This window comes from Sminthopsis crassicaudata, chromosome 1, assembly GCF_048593235.1.
Source record: "Sminthopsis crassicaudata isolate SCR6 chromosome 1, ASM4859323v1, whole genome shotgun sequence".
NCBI lineage: Eukaryota > Metazoa > Chordata > Mammalia > Dasyuromorphia > Dasyuridae > Sminthopsis > Sminthopsis crassicaudata.
The window spans coordinates 117,349,128-117,367,334 of NC_133617.1; the positions used below are offsets into that span (position 1 = coordinate 117,349,128).

An 18,207-nucleotide genomic window follows, 5' to 3' on the forward strand; every position below is an offset into this window, starting at 1 on the left:
GACACTTAACACTTCCTAGCTGTGTGACCCTGGGCAAGTCACTTAACCCCAGCCTGGGGGGGGGGGGGGGATGATGACAATGGGATATAATTTAAATCAGAAACAGCTGAATGGCTCAATGGATAGGGCGCAGGGCCTTGAGTCAGGAAGACCTGATCTCAAACATGACTGTGGACACTTATTAACTGTGTGACCCTGTGATTTAATTTGTTTGCCTTAATCCACCGGAGAAGGAAATGACATATCAGTTCAGTATCTTTGCCAGGAAAACCTTATGGATAATTTTTGCATGCTCTGTTCCACATTCATGAAGAGTCAGTCATGACTGAATAACTGAACAATATACTTTAAATCTCATTGTATCAAACAGAACCTTGAAAGAGAAAGTAATTTGTGTCTGAAATGGCAAAGATTCATTTTAGGTTTGCTTTTTTTCCCTTAATAAAAATTACAAATAGATTGCTGAAGCTGAGAGGCATTATTAAGTTAATTATTTTCAAACTACTTTATTGTGTAAATGATATAATTACAAAAGTTTGAAAGTCAAGGAGCAAAGACCTTAGAATGAAGCAAATAGGCTCATGGCTGATAAACAATTTTAGTGGAAAACATTTGACTCCAATTGTAGAATCTAATGATCTGCAAAGTCCCAATGTCCAGAAAACCTAATCCTATGCTAATTGTCCTCTGAACTTTGGGAAAGGAGGAGTATACTAAGAAAATGATGCATCATTTCTCATAGTTAAAATCCCTGTGGGGGTCTATATTTGCCAAGGACAGGAAATTGAAAGGTGAATAACCAGATTTTGCAGTTTTTTCATAAAATAACAAAAAGAAAAATTGCTTCTGGTGTATATCTTGGGCTTAATATTCTTTTGACTCTCTCTATGCCTTCTATCCCTGTATTTATTTATATGAATATAGGTGTCTTGTCAGGTATAGAGGAAAGATTCATTTGTGATGTGTGTCTCCCCCTCCCCGAATAGTATTTTATTTTTCCAAATACATATAAAGATAGTTTTCAACATTGATTTTTATAAGATTTGTGTTCCAAATTTTTTCTCTCCTTCTTTTCCCTCCCCTCTTCCAAAGACAGCAAGCAATCTAATATTGGTTAAATATGTGCAATCCTCTTAAACATATTTTCACATTTGTCATGTTGTGTAAGAAAAAAAAAACCAGACCAAAAGGGAAAAAGCTAGAAGAAAGAAAGAAACAAAAAAAAGGTGAAAATATCATGCTTCGATCCACATTCAATCTTCAGAGTTCTCTCTCTGGATGTGGATGGCATATTCCATCCCAAGTTTATTGAAATTGTCTTGAGTCACTGCATTGTTGAGTAGAGCCAAGTCTTTTTGGCTCTTCTCATAATCTTGTTAGTATGTACAACGTTCTCTTGGTCCTGTTCACTTCAATGAGTCGTTTACTAAGATGAGAGAGCAGAACAATTAATTTGAGAAGTTATTTGAAAGCAAAAGGAATTTTTGGTAACCAGAAGTCCTTCTCTGTTAACTAGAATAGAGGTATCAATGTGGTACAATAGATAGGGTATTAGACTCAGTTTGGAAGACCTGAGTTCAGGTACAGCCCGAGACACTTAACTAGATTTATGAAACTGGACAAAACATTAACCTCCTTAGAACTCAGTTGCCTCATCCATAAAGAAGAGATAATAATAGTATCTACCTCACAAGATTGTAGTAAAGATCAAAAGAGATAATAAAGGTAAGGTGAGAGTACTATATAATTGCTAGCTGGTGTCATTATTAGAATTCCCCTTAATATAAAAAGCACTAGAAGCAGCAAACCATTTGAGTGTCCTATTTAGTTTTTGTGACTGTCAATGTGGATGACAATCATTATATATCTTCTATTCACATCTCCAATGCACACAATATAGTTGAACTTGAATTATTACAGGGGGCAAAAAATGCTGGTGAAGTTACAAAGTTTATTTGAAAGAATCCTGGTCTGGAATCCCGAAAAACTGGATTTTAGTGCAAGCTCTTACATTTTTAACAAGACCCTCCCTCCTCTGGTCTGAATTTTCTTTATCTCTAAAAGTGATGAGTAGTCCTAGATGACCTCTGAACTTTCTTCCAACCCTCTGATTCTGTGCTGAGGGAAGGAGGTGTCCAACTGAGTCCAAACCTTCAATGGGAAATGCTTCTGTAATCAGCATGACTGCACAAAGACCAGATATGGAGGCAGACTAGGATCAAAGAGTTAATTTGAATCCCAGCTTAATACCTAAATGAGTGTGGGTAAATCTTTCCCCAATCTTAGTCTCAATTTTGTCATGAGGAAAATGAAGAGGTTGGACTTATTAACCTCTAAATTCTATAATTTTCCTGTGATTTTTATTGTGCTTGGTGTTTAAATATATAGTGAGTTTCTTATTGTTTAAAGGCATTATTTGAAGGATTGTGGTAGTAGTTAAGTAAATGTTATGTTTAATCTGATATTTCGTTAGCGTCTTTTTTTATTTTATTTCTTTGTTTATTAATAGTGGGCTCTGCTTTTTCTTTCCCAGATTATTCAGGACAGAATATTCAAGCACATATCACGTAACAGCTTAATATGGAACAAACATCCTGGAGGGCTGTTCGTACTGCCACAGTATTCGTCGTATCTGGGAGATTTCCCTTACTACTATGCTAATCTAGGTAAGTGAATTGTGCTGCAATTCTTTCCAGAATTAAAACCCAATGGTGTTACCATTTTTATTGAGAATGGACATGTGGGGTTAGTTTTGGTAGTAGCATATCAAATCATGGGCTAGAGGATCTCTAAGTCACGGGACTTAGAATCAGACCTGAGTTTGAATCCTGTCTCAGACACTAACTGTATGATGCTATACTAGTATTAGTTACTTTCTCTTGATGCCTCAGTTTCCTTGTCTGTAAAATAAGAGGGTTGGATTCCATGGCCTCCAAGGGCTTTTTTAGCTCTAAATCTATAATCATGTGAAATGAGATTCACTCAGATTTCTGAATAGTCTTGAGTCTGACACTACAATAACTGATCATTTGTGATACTCACTTGTGATAGCATTGTAGGGCACTGGTTCTCTGCTGTTTTGTTTTTTCATTCCATAATCCCCTTGTCCCCATGACACCTCTGTACTAAAGAAAAGTGGTCTTAAGAAGGGCTCTCATTTAGAGAAGTGCTAAAAGGGAAGGTAGACTGGAGCATAAAGTGATAATGGAGGTTGAACTAATGCGACTGAAGGAAGAGACCATGCAAAAAGTCATTCTGTTGTTTGAGACAAAGTCTCTTTGGAGGTCTGTATTTCTAGTTTCAGCAGATCCCTTAGAAATTTCTCTTTGTGTGTCTTTCTGTCTCTATTTCTTTGTCTTTCTTTCTCTTTTTCTGTCTTTCACGTTCTCATTCTTTCTTTCTCATTCTCTCTCCTCTCCTGTGTATGTGTCTTTCTATGTCTGTTTCTTTCTCCTTCCTCTCTCTCTCTCCCCCTCTCCCCTCAGCTCCCTTGTTTCTCCCTCCCATTTGAGAATCACTATTGTAACTTCCTATTTAGAAATGTTTTAGCCAAAAAGACTAATGCATTGGATTATACACATTTCTTTTCATATTATAACTCCATCTTTATAGCTTACATATTTAGCAAACACAATAATATAAATGCGACAGAAATATAGGAAAATCACAGAATGAAAGTATTAATAGTTGATTTAATGAAAATAGTGGCACAGTAGATGGGGTGTTGGACCTGGAGTCAGGAAGGCATGGGTATGTGATGTTAGGCAAGTCATTTCTGCTCTCCTCAGTTTCCTTATCTTTAATTGGGGATAATAATAGGTTCTACTTCTCTGATTTGTCATGAGTGTCAAATGAGATAATACATTTAAAGAGCTTTGAAAACCTTAAAAGTGCCATTTCAATACTATTAAGAATAATAAAAATAAAATCACAAGAGAGATTAGTAGTTGTAGCAAAATGGATAAAAAATACAATTTATCCATTTTTTTATAGTTACTTTTGTTACTCTGTGGGAATATTCTCTCCCTGCCTACCCACTTTCCAGCTTCATTTTATGTGTTGTTTTCTCCCATTAAAATGCAAATTCCTTTAACATAGGGATGATTTTTTTTTCTTTATTCCAAGCTCTTATTATAGTCAAGTTATTCTATAAGCAAATTTTAATTACGTACTATGTGATAGAAGGTGTGATAGGTGTGCTATCAATAAGTGATACAAAAAAAAAAATAAAAAAAATAAAAAAAGGTTAAACAGAATCCCTGCCTTCAGTGAGGCTACAATCTCATGAGAGAGACAGTATCCAAAAATGTACAAACAAGCTATGTGCAAGATAAATAGGAAATAATTAAAGAGTAGGCATTAGAATTAAGAGGGATTGGGAATGATTTCCTGTAGAAGATAAGATTTTTAGTTAGGATTTAAAGAAAGCTGGGGAAGCCAGTAAACTTTAGAAATGAGAGAGAATCTGGGATATAGTCAGAGAAAATTCCAGGAGCCAAGGGATGAAGTGATGAAGAGCACAGTGTATAATATACTGTAAGCACTCAATAAATGCTCTATCTATTCAAATGTCAACTAATCAGTAAACATTTGTTAAGTAGCTATTAGGTACCAGATACTATGCTAAGCTACCTATTTGCCATATCACTTTCAAATGAAAAGACATTTATAATTAGACTATTAATTTTGTGCAATTAGGTGATACTAAATTATTTAGCAATGTGCTTAAAAGTGGCTTGGTCACATAATGTTTCAGAAGATTACAAGTTAAACTTCATCAAGACTTGTGGTATTGCTTCTTTTTCCCTCCAGCAATCTTGTTTATACTGCTCACAAAGATGTAGTGTCTTTCCCATTTATTCTGTGTGCAATGAGACACACCTAAAATACTTTCAATGCTGGCAAAGCCTTCTATGATTAGAAAGTTTTTCTCTACAAATATCCTAAAGAACATAAAACAGTTACCCACATTCACATAGAGGTGAGAATAGATATTTATATGGGAATGGTATTAGATTCCTGAGAATAGGAACACAGAAAGAAAGCCAATTTCCACCAAGTTGATGGAAAGGCATAGAACAAGTGGGGTAGGATTACCAAAAAAAAGTTTCCTTCTTTACAGACACAACTAAGCAGTGGTTAATAGACAACTTTGCCCTAGTAAAAGAGAAAAGGCAAAGGAGAATTATACCCAAAGGAATGTTTTGCTAGAGTGGATCCATGTGGGAAGATGGGGAGAAGGGCAGGAAATTTTCTGTGGTTTTTGAGTGCTTTGTTCAGTAGCTCTGTGATTTTCATTTCAGGTTTAAAGCCCCCTTCCAAATTTACTGCAGTCATCCATGCAGTGACCCCCTTGGTCTCTCAATCTCAGCCAGTGTTGAAACTCCTAGTTGCTGCAGCCAAGTCTCAGTACTGTGCCCAGGTGAGTGGGAACATTTGCTAAACAGCATCTGGCTTTTTAAAAACCCCTCTTCCTTTCCAAAAGGACATTCCCCATCTTCTATCACACTGCTCTCCCAAATAGATCTTCTTATACCTTGTTAACTGCCTTCTCCTTTCAAGCTCTTGATTTAATTCGAATTCTCTTTAAGGTTCTTGATGTTACCTGGGAAATCTGGCATGTCTTGTTGGGAGGGTGAGGTAGAACTCCATGGGGAAGACACTCCAGAAATCAGGCAAATAGTGGTATCTTTAAATGATTAGATAACAGCCACTGAGACAGTCCTGGGAGGAGTTGAAGGATGGAGATAGTAAAGGACCCCAGGGATCATGAGGAAGTCTCTGCTTTCCTGATTCCTTTCTTAGCCATAGTGACTGCTGGTAAACTGCTTGGGAGTTGGAACTCTTATCTTGTACTTCAAATTTCCCCAAGTGTCTAGCACCCTACTTTACACCTTGAAGGCCCCAAATCAAAGTTTATACAATTGATCAAATGGCCAATTGTTTCCAACAGGAAGTATTCAATAACTGGATACTAATATGGGCAGAGATGTAGACTTGGAATCAAGTACTCATTCCTGGCTATGACATTTATTAGTTACATGGCCTTGGGCAAAGTCACTGCATGGTAATGATTTTAACGGCTTACTTTTAGGTAGTGCTTTTTAGGATTGACAAAGTGTTTTCTTTGACAACAGCTCTAGGAGATGGGCAGTGCAAATATCATCAGCCCTATTTTACAATGAGGAAACTGAGGTTTGGATTAGTAAAGTGGTTTGTCCATAATTACTTCTAGTAAGCTAATAGATGCTGTAGACACAGGATCTCCTGACTCCCTGTCTAGCATCTTTTCATTAACTCATGGTTTGTGAGTCTCATTTTTCACATCTATAAAATGACATGTCTCTAAGCTCATGGACATGAGTAAACCCTTCATCCATGCAAGATGCAACCTCCCTGTTTATGACTTAGTATAAGGTCTTTCAGAATTGCTTTTCTGTGACTCCAAAATATATCATCCTGAACCCAGACTGGGGTGGGATTCGTTGTTGAAGTTTACTAATCTGGTCCTCAGTGTACCATTCCAGCTTGGTAAGACTTGCCTTTTGGAGGTAAGAACCCAGGGTTACCTTCACATTACCATAAGGAAACAGCATTGGATTTTAAAATAAGACTAATAATATTGCTTATACTACCTATTTCACATAGTAGCTAACATTTATGTGGTGCCTCAAGATTCGCAAAGCATTCTACAGTTGTTATCTTGTTTTATCCTCACAACATCCCCATTTTACAGATGAGGAAACTGAGGCAGGCAGAGGGGTCAAATGGCTGGCCCTGGGTCTGAGGCTGATTTGGAGCTCAAGTTTTTCTGAATCTAGCCCAGCATTTTATCCATAGCACCATCTAGCTGCTGCACTTAAAAATGACTTATTATCTAGAACTGATTGCTATGAAATCACATCCTTTCCTTCTCCCCTCCCCTACATTAAGAGTTGAATAGTCACCCTTTCTAGAAGTTAAGCCATTTCTTTCCATTCTCTCTTGTTCTTGAAATGACAAGATACTGAAGAGCTTGTGGATTATCTGCCCCTCCTTTAAAGCCAATTCTGAAGGCTCTTATTCTGTTTCCTGTAGTAATCTCCAGACTTCATTTTCTCCCTTTATAAATAAAATGAGTCTTTGTGTCCTAAGCCAGTTTTTATCAAGATATCTAATGAACCACTCTCTCCATTTCAGATTATAGTTCTTTGGAATTGTGACAAACCCCTGCCAGCCAAACACCGCTGGCCTGCCACTCCCGTGCCTGTCATTGTCATCGAAGGAGAAAGCAAGGTAGGTGGCCTTCAGAAAAATGGTGGGAGGGTTCCATAGGGTGAGCTCATGCCATCCTTGCACCCCTACATTTCTGCTTGGCCTTTTACTGCTCTGTGGCTGCTATGTGACTTAGCCCCTTCCTCTTAATCAGTCCTATCACCCTAAGAATGACCATCAGGACGACAAGGGTTTTTTTTGTTTGTTTTGTTGGCTTTTCTTTTTTGATCAATCAGTTCTGGAAGAGCCTAGCTACACCCTCCCTTTTCCCATTTCCATCCCAAGAATAGAATCCTCCTTTGTAACAAAAAAGGTTGATTAAATGTGATCCTGTTAAAACATGAATACAGCATTCTGCCCTGGTAGCCTCCTACCTCTGGGACAAGAGAAGGGAAGTATGTTTCATGAATTATGCGGTAGGCTTCTTGATCATGGATTCATTTGTTCAGCTCACATAACCAAATGGGATTTAATCCATTAATTTAGTCTATGCCTTCCTCTCTGACTTCTAGCTCAGGCCCTCATCACTTTTTTGCCAGGGTTGTAGTCCTTTGTACTCAAAGCAGACCAAAATGGTATCACTTTATCAGGGTCAATGTACATTATGGCTGACTATGGCTGATCCTGTACTGATAGTTTGAATGAACATTTGGAGAAAAGATGTCTCAAAATTTGTGCATCTCACATTTGTTTTGAACTATTGCAATTCTGCTTTGCTCAAAGCGCCTTCCTTGATGTAGGCAGGCCACATTGGATGGACCTTTACCATTGTCTCCCATGTCTCACAATTGATTCCACAGTTGTTCAAAGAGAGCTTGAGAGTGTCTATGAATTGTTTCTTCTGACTTCTGTGCGAGTGCTTGCCTTATATGAGTTCTTTTTAAAAAATGGTCTTTAGGAGCAAACATGCATTTGACATTCAAAAAAATGTGACCCGCTTATTAGAGTTACACTGTCTTAAGTAGAGTTTGAATGCTTGGCAGCTCAGCTTGAGGAAGGACTCCAGTATCCCATATCTTATCTTCCCAAGACAATTCAAGTGGAAATGATTCAAAAGATCTATAGAGATATTGTGTTGATTCCATTGTTGCATAACTGAAGCCTATGGTTATTTCTATAACCATTTGTTGAAAAATGTCTTGGATGTCTTGTCTGCTCACCTGACTTAAATAATTACTCTTAGATATATTCAAGCCCAGTTTCTCCCCTAAACTTCCCCCCCCCATTTTAATAGGCCTTATGATATAATAGATATGCTTCTGAACCCATAGTCAAAAAAACCTAGCTTACTAATTGCATTCCTATGGATATTTATCTTCTCTGAGCCTCAGTTTTCCCATCCATAAAATGGGGAAGATGCAATATCTCCCTTACAAATTATTAAGAGGCTAAGAGTTGATAATATATGTAAAGTATGTTAAAAATGTAATAGTTTTTTTTAATGCCAATTGTCATTATTTTTCCCTTTATCTGTCTTTGTATATGTCCACCTCAATCTATTGTTAGTGCCTCAAATTCACCATGGTTAGATCTGAACTCATCAATTTCTCTGTATCTATCCCTTGTCTCATTTTCCCTATTTTTATCAATAGCAGGGCATCCTTCTAATCACACATTATCAAAATCTCAATCACCTTTGATGCTTGTCTTTCCCATACCTCTCCAAATCCTATGGTTGTCACACTGTGTGGATTCCACTTCTGTTGTCTTTTCCACCTGTCCCCTTCTTTTCATGCTCTCCATTTCCAACTTCATCCAGTCTCTCATGCCTCTAACTTTGACTATTGTAATAGCTTTCTAGCGAGTCTTCCTGCTTCCAGTTTCTACTCGTTTTAATCCATTCTTCATTCTGCTACCAGTGTTACCTTTCCAATTCACATCTCATCATATTATTCCCTGGTTCAAGAATCTTAAATGGTTGTCTCTGGTCTGTAGGATAAAATCCAATGTTAAAAGTATAACATTTAATCTTCCAAACTTCCAGTTTGGTGTCCATCAGCTTTTCCAGCCTTTGTTCACATTGCTTCTTCCCACGTGTCATTTTGACCAGTCTTAGCTTTGGTTCCTTATCTGTTTAAAAAAAAAAAAAAAAAAAAAAAAAAAAAAAAAAAGACAAGGTCCCTCTTGGTTCTAAATCTATAAAACTGTTTCAGACAATGCATCCTTATACCTCTTTCCTGATCTCAACTTCATAGGCTCATAAATTTAGACTTGGACCTTAGAGGTCATGAATTCAACAACATTTTACAGATGAGGAAACTGAGACTCCAAGATTAGGGGAGTGTATTTGAACACCAAACTCAGCATTCCATGCACTGTTTTACTTTCTTACATTTGCACAGACTGATCTCTATGCCTAGAATGTACTTTGTCTTCATCTTTACCTGCTTAGGACCTTCTCATTCTTTAAGTCCTGGCTCCAGAGTAAGCCTTTCTCAAATCCTTACTTCCCCATTTTCCTGCCCTCTTTCTCACCCCCTTCCCACCTGCTAAAGTAATCTCTTCATCTTTCAGTTATTGTGGATTCCTCCTTGGTCCCTACCTTGTGCTGATATATATATGTATGCTTTTATGCCCAGTGCCCAGCACATAGTAGGTACTTAATAATTGCTTATTGACTGACTCACTGCTTGTAGTTCATCTTTTGGGAAGGTCCTGGTGCCAAAGCCTTTAGAAAGAGATTAACTGTTACCCGTGCAGCTGAAAGATGGGGAAGGTTGGGTCAACTAATAGTGCCCTCTGTTGACGAAGCTAAGAAAGGAAACTACATCCTTTAAATCAGCATAGGTCAGACAAAAGGAGAGAGATCGTGCTCCCTCCCCATTTCCCACTTTATAACGTGGGTGCCTGGCCTTGAATTCAAAATTGATGTGTTGGCTGCTTTGACTGCAAAATCCAATTGTGGATTTATGGTCTTGTCTTTTCAGTTTTCCCCTGTAGGCTTAACAAGGGAAAGATCAGAGTGTTAAGCTGGCTGCCAATGGTTTCTGCCTTAGTCACTGGACATGTAAATAGTATCAGGAAAGTGCTTCAGGGCTGTAATTTCTGACCAATGCATATGTAATAATAGTGATCTCTTTTTATTTCATTTTGAAAGCCCGAGGAAAAGGGAACCAACCCTGTCCCCAAAATGAAACAAAATACCTGACCCAGTTGACCAATGTGGAAAAACAGCCCCTGGAACCATAAAGCTGCAGACACAATCCTTGAACTCACAGGGATGGGTTCTGATGGACACTTCACATTTTTTAAAGTCTTAAGCCCTGCCAAGGGGTTTTATCAACTAGAAAATAACTTCTTAGATGATACTTAGAGGCTAGCCAGCTTTTAGTCTAGATTTAAGTAAAATTTGGTCTGCTTTTAAGTAGGATGAAATTGGTTCATTGCTTCTCAGTATACTATAGGAATTTATATGATCATTAGAGTTCTCTTTCTCCCTCCATCTCTCCTTCCTCCTCTCTTCCTTTCCCTCTTTTCTTTGGTTCCATTTTCCGCCATATTGAACACTTTAAGAGTTCCCAACTATAGAGACTTTGAAGACTGCATACTTTGTCTCTTCTTTCTTGATCAAAGAATAGAATTGTTGCCCACAAGGAAGCTAGAAAATGGTTTTTGGTTCTGGTTTTGTTTTTGTTTTTTCAACCTAATTCCTAAAAATATGTTCCAAATGGGTATCAGTGGGACTAGTGTGAGATTCATAAATAGGCAGCATATTTAGAAGAAGATTGGCTCCAAATTCACCTTTAAGATCTCCTCTAATTCTTGAGATATGAAGATTCTCTAATTCCTGGGATACAAGTTATATTTAAGCTGACTGCCACACTAATGGAAAATGACAGATTTCCGATGCTGTGCTAGGCAGTGCTCTTTAATAGATACAAAAAGTTATGATATACTTTGGGGGGAAGGAAAGAGAGGCTCAAATGAAGGCGAGTCTGCCTGCTAAAGAAAGTGTGGTTGTTCCTCTCTTTTGACCCCCTCCCCAAATGATAATGAAGCTGAGACCATTCTCTTACCCCTTTCTCACTCTTCCACCTCATACATAGGTCATGAGCAGTCGTTTTCTGCCCTACGACAACATTGTCACAGATGCAGTCTTAAGTCTTGATGAAGACACCGTGCTTTCAACTACTGAGGTGAGTAATGTCCATTATCTGAAGAGACACGCTTTTTTTTAAGAGTTTTGATGATTTTCGTTTTTACCTCACAATTATTTTTAAGTATGTCTACCATACACAGTGAATATCAAAGAAAAGCAGTGAAACAAAAGCAGTTGGCAAAGTAATTGTTCAATAGTGTATACAGCCTTCTGTACCTACAGCCCTCTACCCCCCTCCCTCATATAGCTACAAAAAGGGAGGAAGGAGTGTCCCATCCAGATTGATCATTATAGTTGCTTAGAGGCAAACTCTTCTGAGTGGTTGCATTGATCTACCCAGGGGTTTCTGTCACACTGCTTTCCTGACTCAGGAAAGAAGAGATTTTTTTTTTTTTTTAGAAATTTCCCACAGTGTCATTTTTTCAACCTATCATACTTCTGTCAATGGCCCTGCTACTACCTGCCCCTACAAGAGCCTTTCCTTCTTTGTTATGGGTGTTAATTGGCTCCTCATTTGCATTGCCCAGCCTCCCTTCTCTCTGCCCTCTCCTAGTTTATTTCTAAATGACCCAGCTGTCAGCAGGGGAGTTGGGCCCTGAACAGGGGAGTTCTAGAGGGGCCCTAAGGGGTCTATTTAACATTATCTTCTAACCATGCTGTCCGGAGAAAATAGTTCCACCCTTCTTTAATTTTCTTAATGTATGTGCGGGTGTATGCTGCCTCTGTTATGGAACATTATTCCTAGTTCTAAAAACAGTATTTCTGCCTTGGTACAAGTGTTGATTTTCTTTCACCCACACAAGAGCAAATGGTTTCACTTTAAGTCTGAGATGGAGATCCCTGCTCTTTCAGATGTTCAGATATTTGTGCCAAAAATAAGATTGCACTAAAAGAGAGCATGAGGGGGAGAGTAAGAAGAAGAAAGATAGATATTGTAGAAAACCAATTTTTACAACTAGGATGAGTATTGATCCCTGAAACCTTTCTTTAAACCATCGGGGAGACCAAAGACAGTTATATAAAAATGTAGTATATTGGAAATACATTATTAATGGTACCTACTAAAAAGCTTAGAGATTTTGCACCTTGTTCTTCTTTTCCCCTTTTCCTTTTCCTTTTTCCTCTTCTTTCATAAGCTTTTTCTTTCTAACTAAACATTAGCATTTGCTATCATTCAGTCACTAGTCATCTTTTGGCTTTTTTTTTTTTTTTTTTTTTCTTTCTCAATAAGACTCACTGTTGATGGAGCTCAGGGACCCACTGTCTTCTTTTCACAGCCCAAATGATGCTTTCGATTTCCATAAGATGGAGTTGAACAGACTTCATAACGAAGTGCTAGAAAAGACAAGTGTTCAGGCCTATCTTGATAAAATATTGCTGTTTCTGAGATGAAGAAGGAAGCTCCAGAAGCCAGTTATGTTGGGTAGGGGTAAAGTGGGCAACTAAATTTTGGAAGAGGAAAAAATGTGTGGAATCCCTGATATGGGATGGTACCCATTGCCATTTGACTACTGCTGTAACTTAGGAACATGGCATTGTCACACATGCTGAAAATTCTGTTGCTAAAATGTGATCAGGAGTTTTTGGTTCCTACCTGCTTCTTTCCATCCCCCAGGACACAAATGGCCCTCCTAGGGTTGGTGTTTTGTATCCTGTGATACAACAACTTTTTGCCTCTGTGATGTATACACGTTTCATGTCAAATTCTATTCTCAGAGTAACAGTCCCAAGCACTGTGTCACATGCTGAGAGGGACATTTGTTGTATGTGCAGTAATTAGAAGTCAATGTGGGTTGAAAATGATATGAAGATTTAAAAGGCTGGCAGTCTGGTTTGCTCTTCTTGCTGATAACTAGAGTGGTAATACTGCTTAAAATGATCTGGGATGAAGGTTTCTTTTCTTTTGTTTTAATTTCCTTTTATTTTTATTTATTTATTTATTTTTGGCTTCATTTTCCTTTATTTACATGAATAGGTTTTGGCAAACCTTCCTCCCCCAAATATTTTCAGCTTTTTAAAATGTCTCTCCTTAGTAAAAGGACAGATATTTATATTGCATTCTAGAAGGGACATTAGGCATACTTGGTTTATAGTTATTTACATTAATCTGAATTGTTCCAAGTGATCTAAAGAAAACAGATGTCAGTTTTTAAGAGAAAGGGCCCTAAGCTGACCTTTGATTCTTTGATATGCTAATGATCTGGATGAGATCTGAATGATCACAAGAATAACAATTTTATCTGAATTTCTCTTAACTTGCTTTGAAATGACTTAAAACAGCTTGAAAATGATAGGAAATCCATGTGATAAAAATACCCCTATGGGCTTTCCAGTTCTTGCCAATTTATATCTTTCTCTTTGGGGCCATAAATTAGTATTTTTTTAAGTGATAATAGTGAGTATGTTTCTCTGAAGATGAGCCTGATATAATTTCCTCTTTATGTTGGGCCATTTAAATATTAAACACCAGAAACAATGTAGAGGTTGTGACTGTATGATTTAAGTACCCCAAGAGATACTGGCGATTCTCATGATGCCTCTCAATCTTTAGATTCCTAGAAAAAAAAATTGGAGTGTTAAATGTAGAGTAAGAAAGACTTGGATTCATACCCTTTCTTTGTAGTCTTATCCTTGTGTTACCCTCTTAACCTCTGCCTCAGTTTCTGCATCAGTAAATAAAGCACCTGCCTCCCAGGATTATTGTGAGGATCAAATGAATCTATGCATTTATATGTGTGCTTATACATACATCTGTATGTGTATATATACACTCACAAACACATACATGTTATATATGCACATACATATGTAGCTAGATAAAATGCCAGGCTTGAAGTCAGGAAGACTCATACTTCATGAGTTCAAATCCAGATTCAGACATTTATTAACTGTGTGACTTTGGGCAATTTATTTAACCCTATTTGCCTCAGTTTCTCATGAGTTGGAGAAGGGAATGTCAAACCACTCTAGTATCTTTGACAAGAAAATCCCAAATGGGTCACAAAGATTTGGACACAACTGAAATGACTGAATACAGCAAAACTGCATATATGTGAATATGTATGTGAAGCACTTTGCAAATCTTAGAGCATCATACAAGCATTTGTATTACCCTAAGTAAGTTTTTCTTGAAAGCAACATTTGATTCAAAGCTATGTAAATAAAGCTTTCTTGTTATAGTAGAATTAGACTATCCATTGAAAGTTTAGGATGACAGCATTCTACTCAATCCTCCTGCCTCCAGATTCCCACCCCCTTCAATTTCCCCTGCATACTCTTGCCAGACTAATCTTTTTGATGCACAATTTTGATCAGGCTAGTCCCTTTTCACATACCTGCAATGGCTCCCTGCTGCTACAGAATAAATCCAAATCCCTTACCTTGGTTTTTAATGCCTTCCACAATCTTACTTTAATCTTCCTTTCCAGTCTCATCATAATAATAACTACTGATGTTTCTGTAACATTACATTTTGTGTACTTTATATATGATATCTTTTTTGAGCCTTAAAATGACCTCATGAGTAAGTAGACACGTATTATTGCCCTTATTTCATAGGATAGATCAAGTTTAAGTGACTTGTTCTAGTTCTCATTAACAGTAAATGCTAGGACATTAAACCAAGATTTTTTGACTCCAGATCTTATGTTCTTCATTTAAAATTTTTATATTTTTCAATTAAAAAGCATTCTATCTCTCTGTCCCTTTCTCTGTGTCTCTTTCTCTCTCTTTTTTCTTTCTCTTTTCCACTTCATTTTAAAAGAAAACAAAACTCTGTAATAAATATGCATGGCCAAGCAATACAAATTCCCACATTGTCCTTGTTTTTATGATGTGATTGTTATTGTATAAATTGTTCTTCCAGTTCTGCTCACATAATTTGGCATTGGTTCAATAGCATCTTCTTGAGACTTTTCTGAATGCATCCTTTTCATCATTTCTTACTGAACAATAGTATTTCATGTTATTCCTATATCATAATTTGTTCAGCCAATCTCCCATTGATGGACCCCCTCTTTCTCTTTTCTTTCTACTAAAACATTCTACTCCTATATGTAGGTATGATCTCTGGAACTCAAAGCTAAACATTAGATGGTCTCATTTCTGGCCTTTGCTACATCCATCATTGAAGCCTCCATTACATGAAGTACATCATTTAATCTGTTTCCTCAGCTGCAAAATACAGCTGCTCTTCCTGCCTGACCTGTGGGGTTACTGGGAAGATGAGATGAGAGAATAGACATGAAGATGCTTTGAAACTTCAACTATGACTAATAGCAATAATTGTTAGTAACAATAATTGAATTATTATTGATATTTAAATATTAGTGGGTATTTTAAACTAATAGGATTGTTTGATATTACTAATGAGAGTCATTATGGTGTAATAAATAGAGGCTTGACTTTAAAGACAGGAAGACCTGGTTTCAGGTACTGTCTCTGACATATGCTGGCTGTGGAAACCTAAGGAAATCATTTAAACTCTCAGTGCCTCCAGGCAACCATTTAATACTGTATGTTATAGAACAGCTTCTAACCTGCTAGAAGATCATTGGATTATAGATTTAGAACTGAAAGAGACTTCAGACCACAATTCAGCTAGCCCTGCCTCCTCATTTTGCAGATGAGGAAATTGATCTCTAAGGACCAGAGAGATCAATTCACTTGTCTGTTGTCATAGAGGGATTAAATGACACACCTGAGATTCAAACCTATGTCAGTCCTCTGATTTCAAATCCAGCATATTTTCCATTGTGCAGCATTATCTCCTATTGAGAGAGATTCTTTCTTCACCAGTAGCTTATCCCAATGAAATCACAGGTCTAGTCCCTTCCTCACCTCCAAAATATTTCTAAACAGAATCTCCCCAAAGGGTTCTTCCTAGAAGAATCTTAATAAATGTTAGCTTGTATTAACAAGTAAAATGCTCTGATCTTTGGGTTTTGAGTGATCGTTTTGATGATAATAAAATTGAATCAGTCCTATAGAGTCATTCTCTCTAAGGTTCAATCCATTGATTAAAATTTATTCTCTAGAGGCAGTACTTCTAGCAAGCACTGAGAATGATGGAAAAAGAAGTCTGTGTCATCCCTGATGTCTGCCCCAGAATATTACATAGTCAGGATCTATGATTCTCAAATCTTCAACTGGCTAATTAAGGAGATGATTTAATTTGTGTATTGTATAAAGACATACAGTCACACTTCTTGTGATCTTCTCAATAGGAAATGTGTGATCATTCTGTCATATAGAATATGTCATCATTCCATGGATGATCATTCTGGCACAAATAGTCATTTTTCAGTTATTGTCCAACTCTCCATGACCCTGTTTGGGGTTTTCTTGGCAAAGACACTCATTTTATACATGAGGAAACTGAAGCAAAATGGTGTTAGATGAATTGCCCAGAAACTATTATCTAGTAAATTCCTGAAGCCAGATTTGAACTCAGAAAAATGAATATTTCTGACTCTTGGTTCAGGGCTCTACCCACTACTCCACACTATTCATGAAACAAGGGTCTGTGCAACATTGCAAGATGATTTCTAAACACATTCTATACATCAAAGTCGAGTGTAGCATTTTAGAACCAGAAATAATCCTACTGACCCAGGTTTTACATTTTTATTTACTAGTTACAAATGAATCTTGAAAGCAAGATCACTACTTAGAAACTCTAATTGGCCAGGTTACTATATACTCTTGGAACTATTGTAGATGCATTTTCTTTATAAGAGGTTTTGTTGTATATGATTTCTAAATTTCACTATGTTATACCTTCACCTGCTAAAAACACTGTAGTTATCATTCTTAATTATGTCATCCTTATATTAAAATTCTCCTATTAGGACTTGCCCTTTTTAAATGATTTTTAAAAATCCATTTTATTTGAAATCTAAATTGATTCTGGGACGGTGTAGCCAGGACATTAGTGTTTGCAAATTTATTTCCAATTTAAATTGATAGTTACTTTTGCCACAAAAGGGGGGGAAACAAAACAAAACAAATTAAAAAAAAAAATAACCAATATGGTTTTTTCCTGAGAAGGCTGAGTTTCTACAAGGACTTCTCTATGAATTTTTATTTCAACTCTGCAATGCTCCGAGCTTCCTTTAACAGAAAACATAAAAATGTGCATAATCACAGGGCAAAATGTCAAGTAGTCAGTTTAATTTACTGATGAATACATGGAATTAATGTTTTGCAACAGTCCCCGGATTTTGCATTCTGAATTAGCAGGGAAGGTAATGTTTTGTTGACACTTGTTAACATTGCTGATTACTTGTTTGGCTTGTGTTTTGCCTGCAGGTGGATTTTGCCTTTACAGTATGGCAGAGTTTTCCAGAGAGGATTGTAGGGTACCCAGCTCGCAGTCATTTCTGGGATAACACTAAAGAACGGTGGGGTTACACATCCAAGTGGACGAATGACTATTCCATGGTATTGACAGGAGCTGCTATTTACCACAAGTAAGCAAATCAGATGGGGCTCTTCCTGAATGTTGAATCAAGTTGGGCTCTGGCTGCAGTCAGAGCTGAAACTTGGCAGCTATGTTCAGATCACTTGTGGGAGTTAATTAGTTAACTTCTTGGCTCAGCTTGGATGTCCTGGTTACTCTAATTTGTATATAGAGAAAGCTCTTAGCATATTGTCTTCTTATTGTCTTCTTGTATAGTAATCCCAGCATGCTTGGGGAATAGGTTATTTCAGTTAATTGACTTTTTTGTTGTTGTTGTTTATTTATAATTATCTTTATGGTTGCAGTTTTGGTTGTTGACAGTCTTTTCAAGAGAAGTCCAGTAGAAGTCATTAGTTCATAGGTTTAGAGACAGAAAGGAACTCAGAGGTAACCT

The 18,207-nt window shown here is 37.1% G+C and overlaps 1 protein-coding gene across 1 annotated transcript in view; it reads left to right on the top strand.

Moving 5' to 3' along the window:
• The window catches only part of EXT1 (exostosin glycosyltransferase 1), a 347,335-nt gene that overhangs the window by 317,645 nt on the left and 11,483 nt on the right, over positions 1-18,207 (top strand). Inside the window, exons 5-9 of the mRNA XM_074266562.1 lie at positions 2,534-2,666; positions 5,304-5,422; positions 7,180-7,275; positions 11,301-11,390; positions 17,663-17,823. Coding sequence (XP_074122663.1) covers positions 2,534-2,666; positions 5,304-5,422; positions 7,180-7,275; positions 11,301-11,390; positions 17,663-17,823 — 599 coding nt within the window. The remainder of the gene's footprint in view (positions 1-2,533; positions 2,667-5,303; positions 5,423-7,179; positions 7,276-11,300; positions 11,391-17,662; positions 17,824-18,207) is intronic.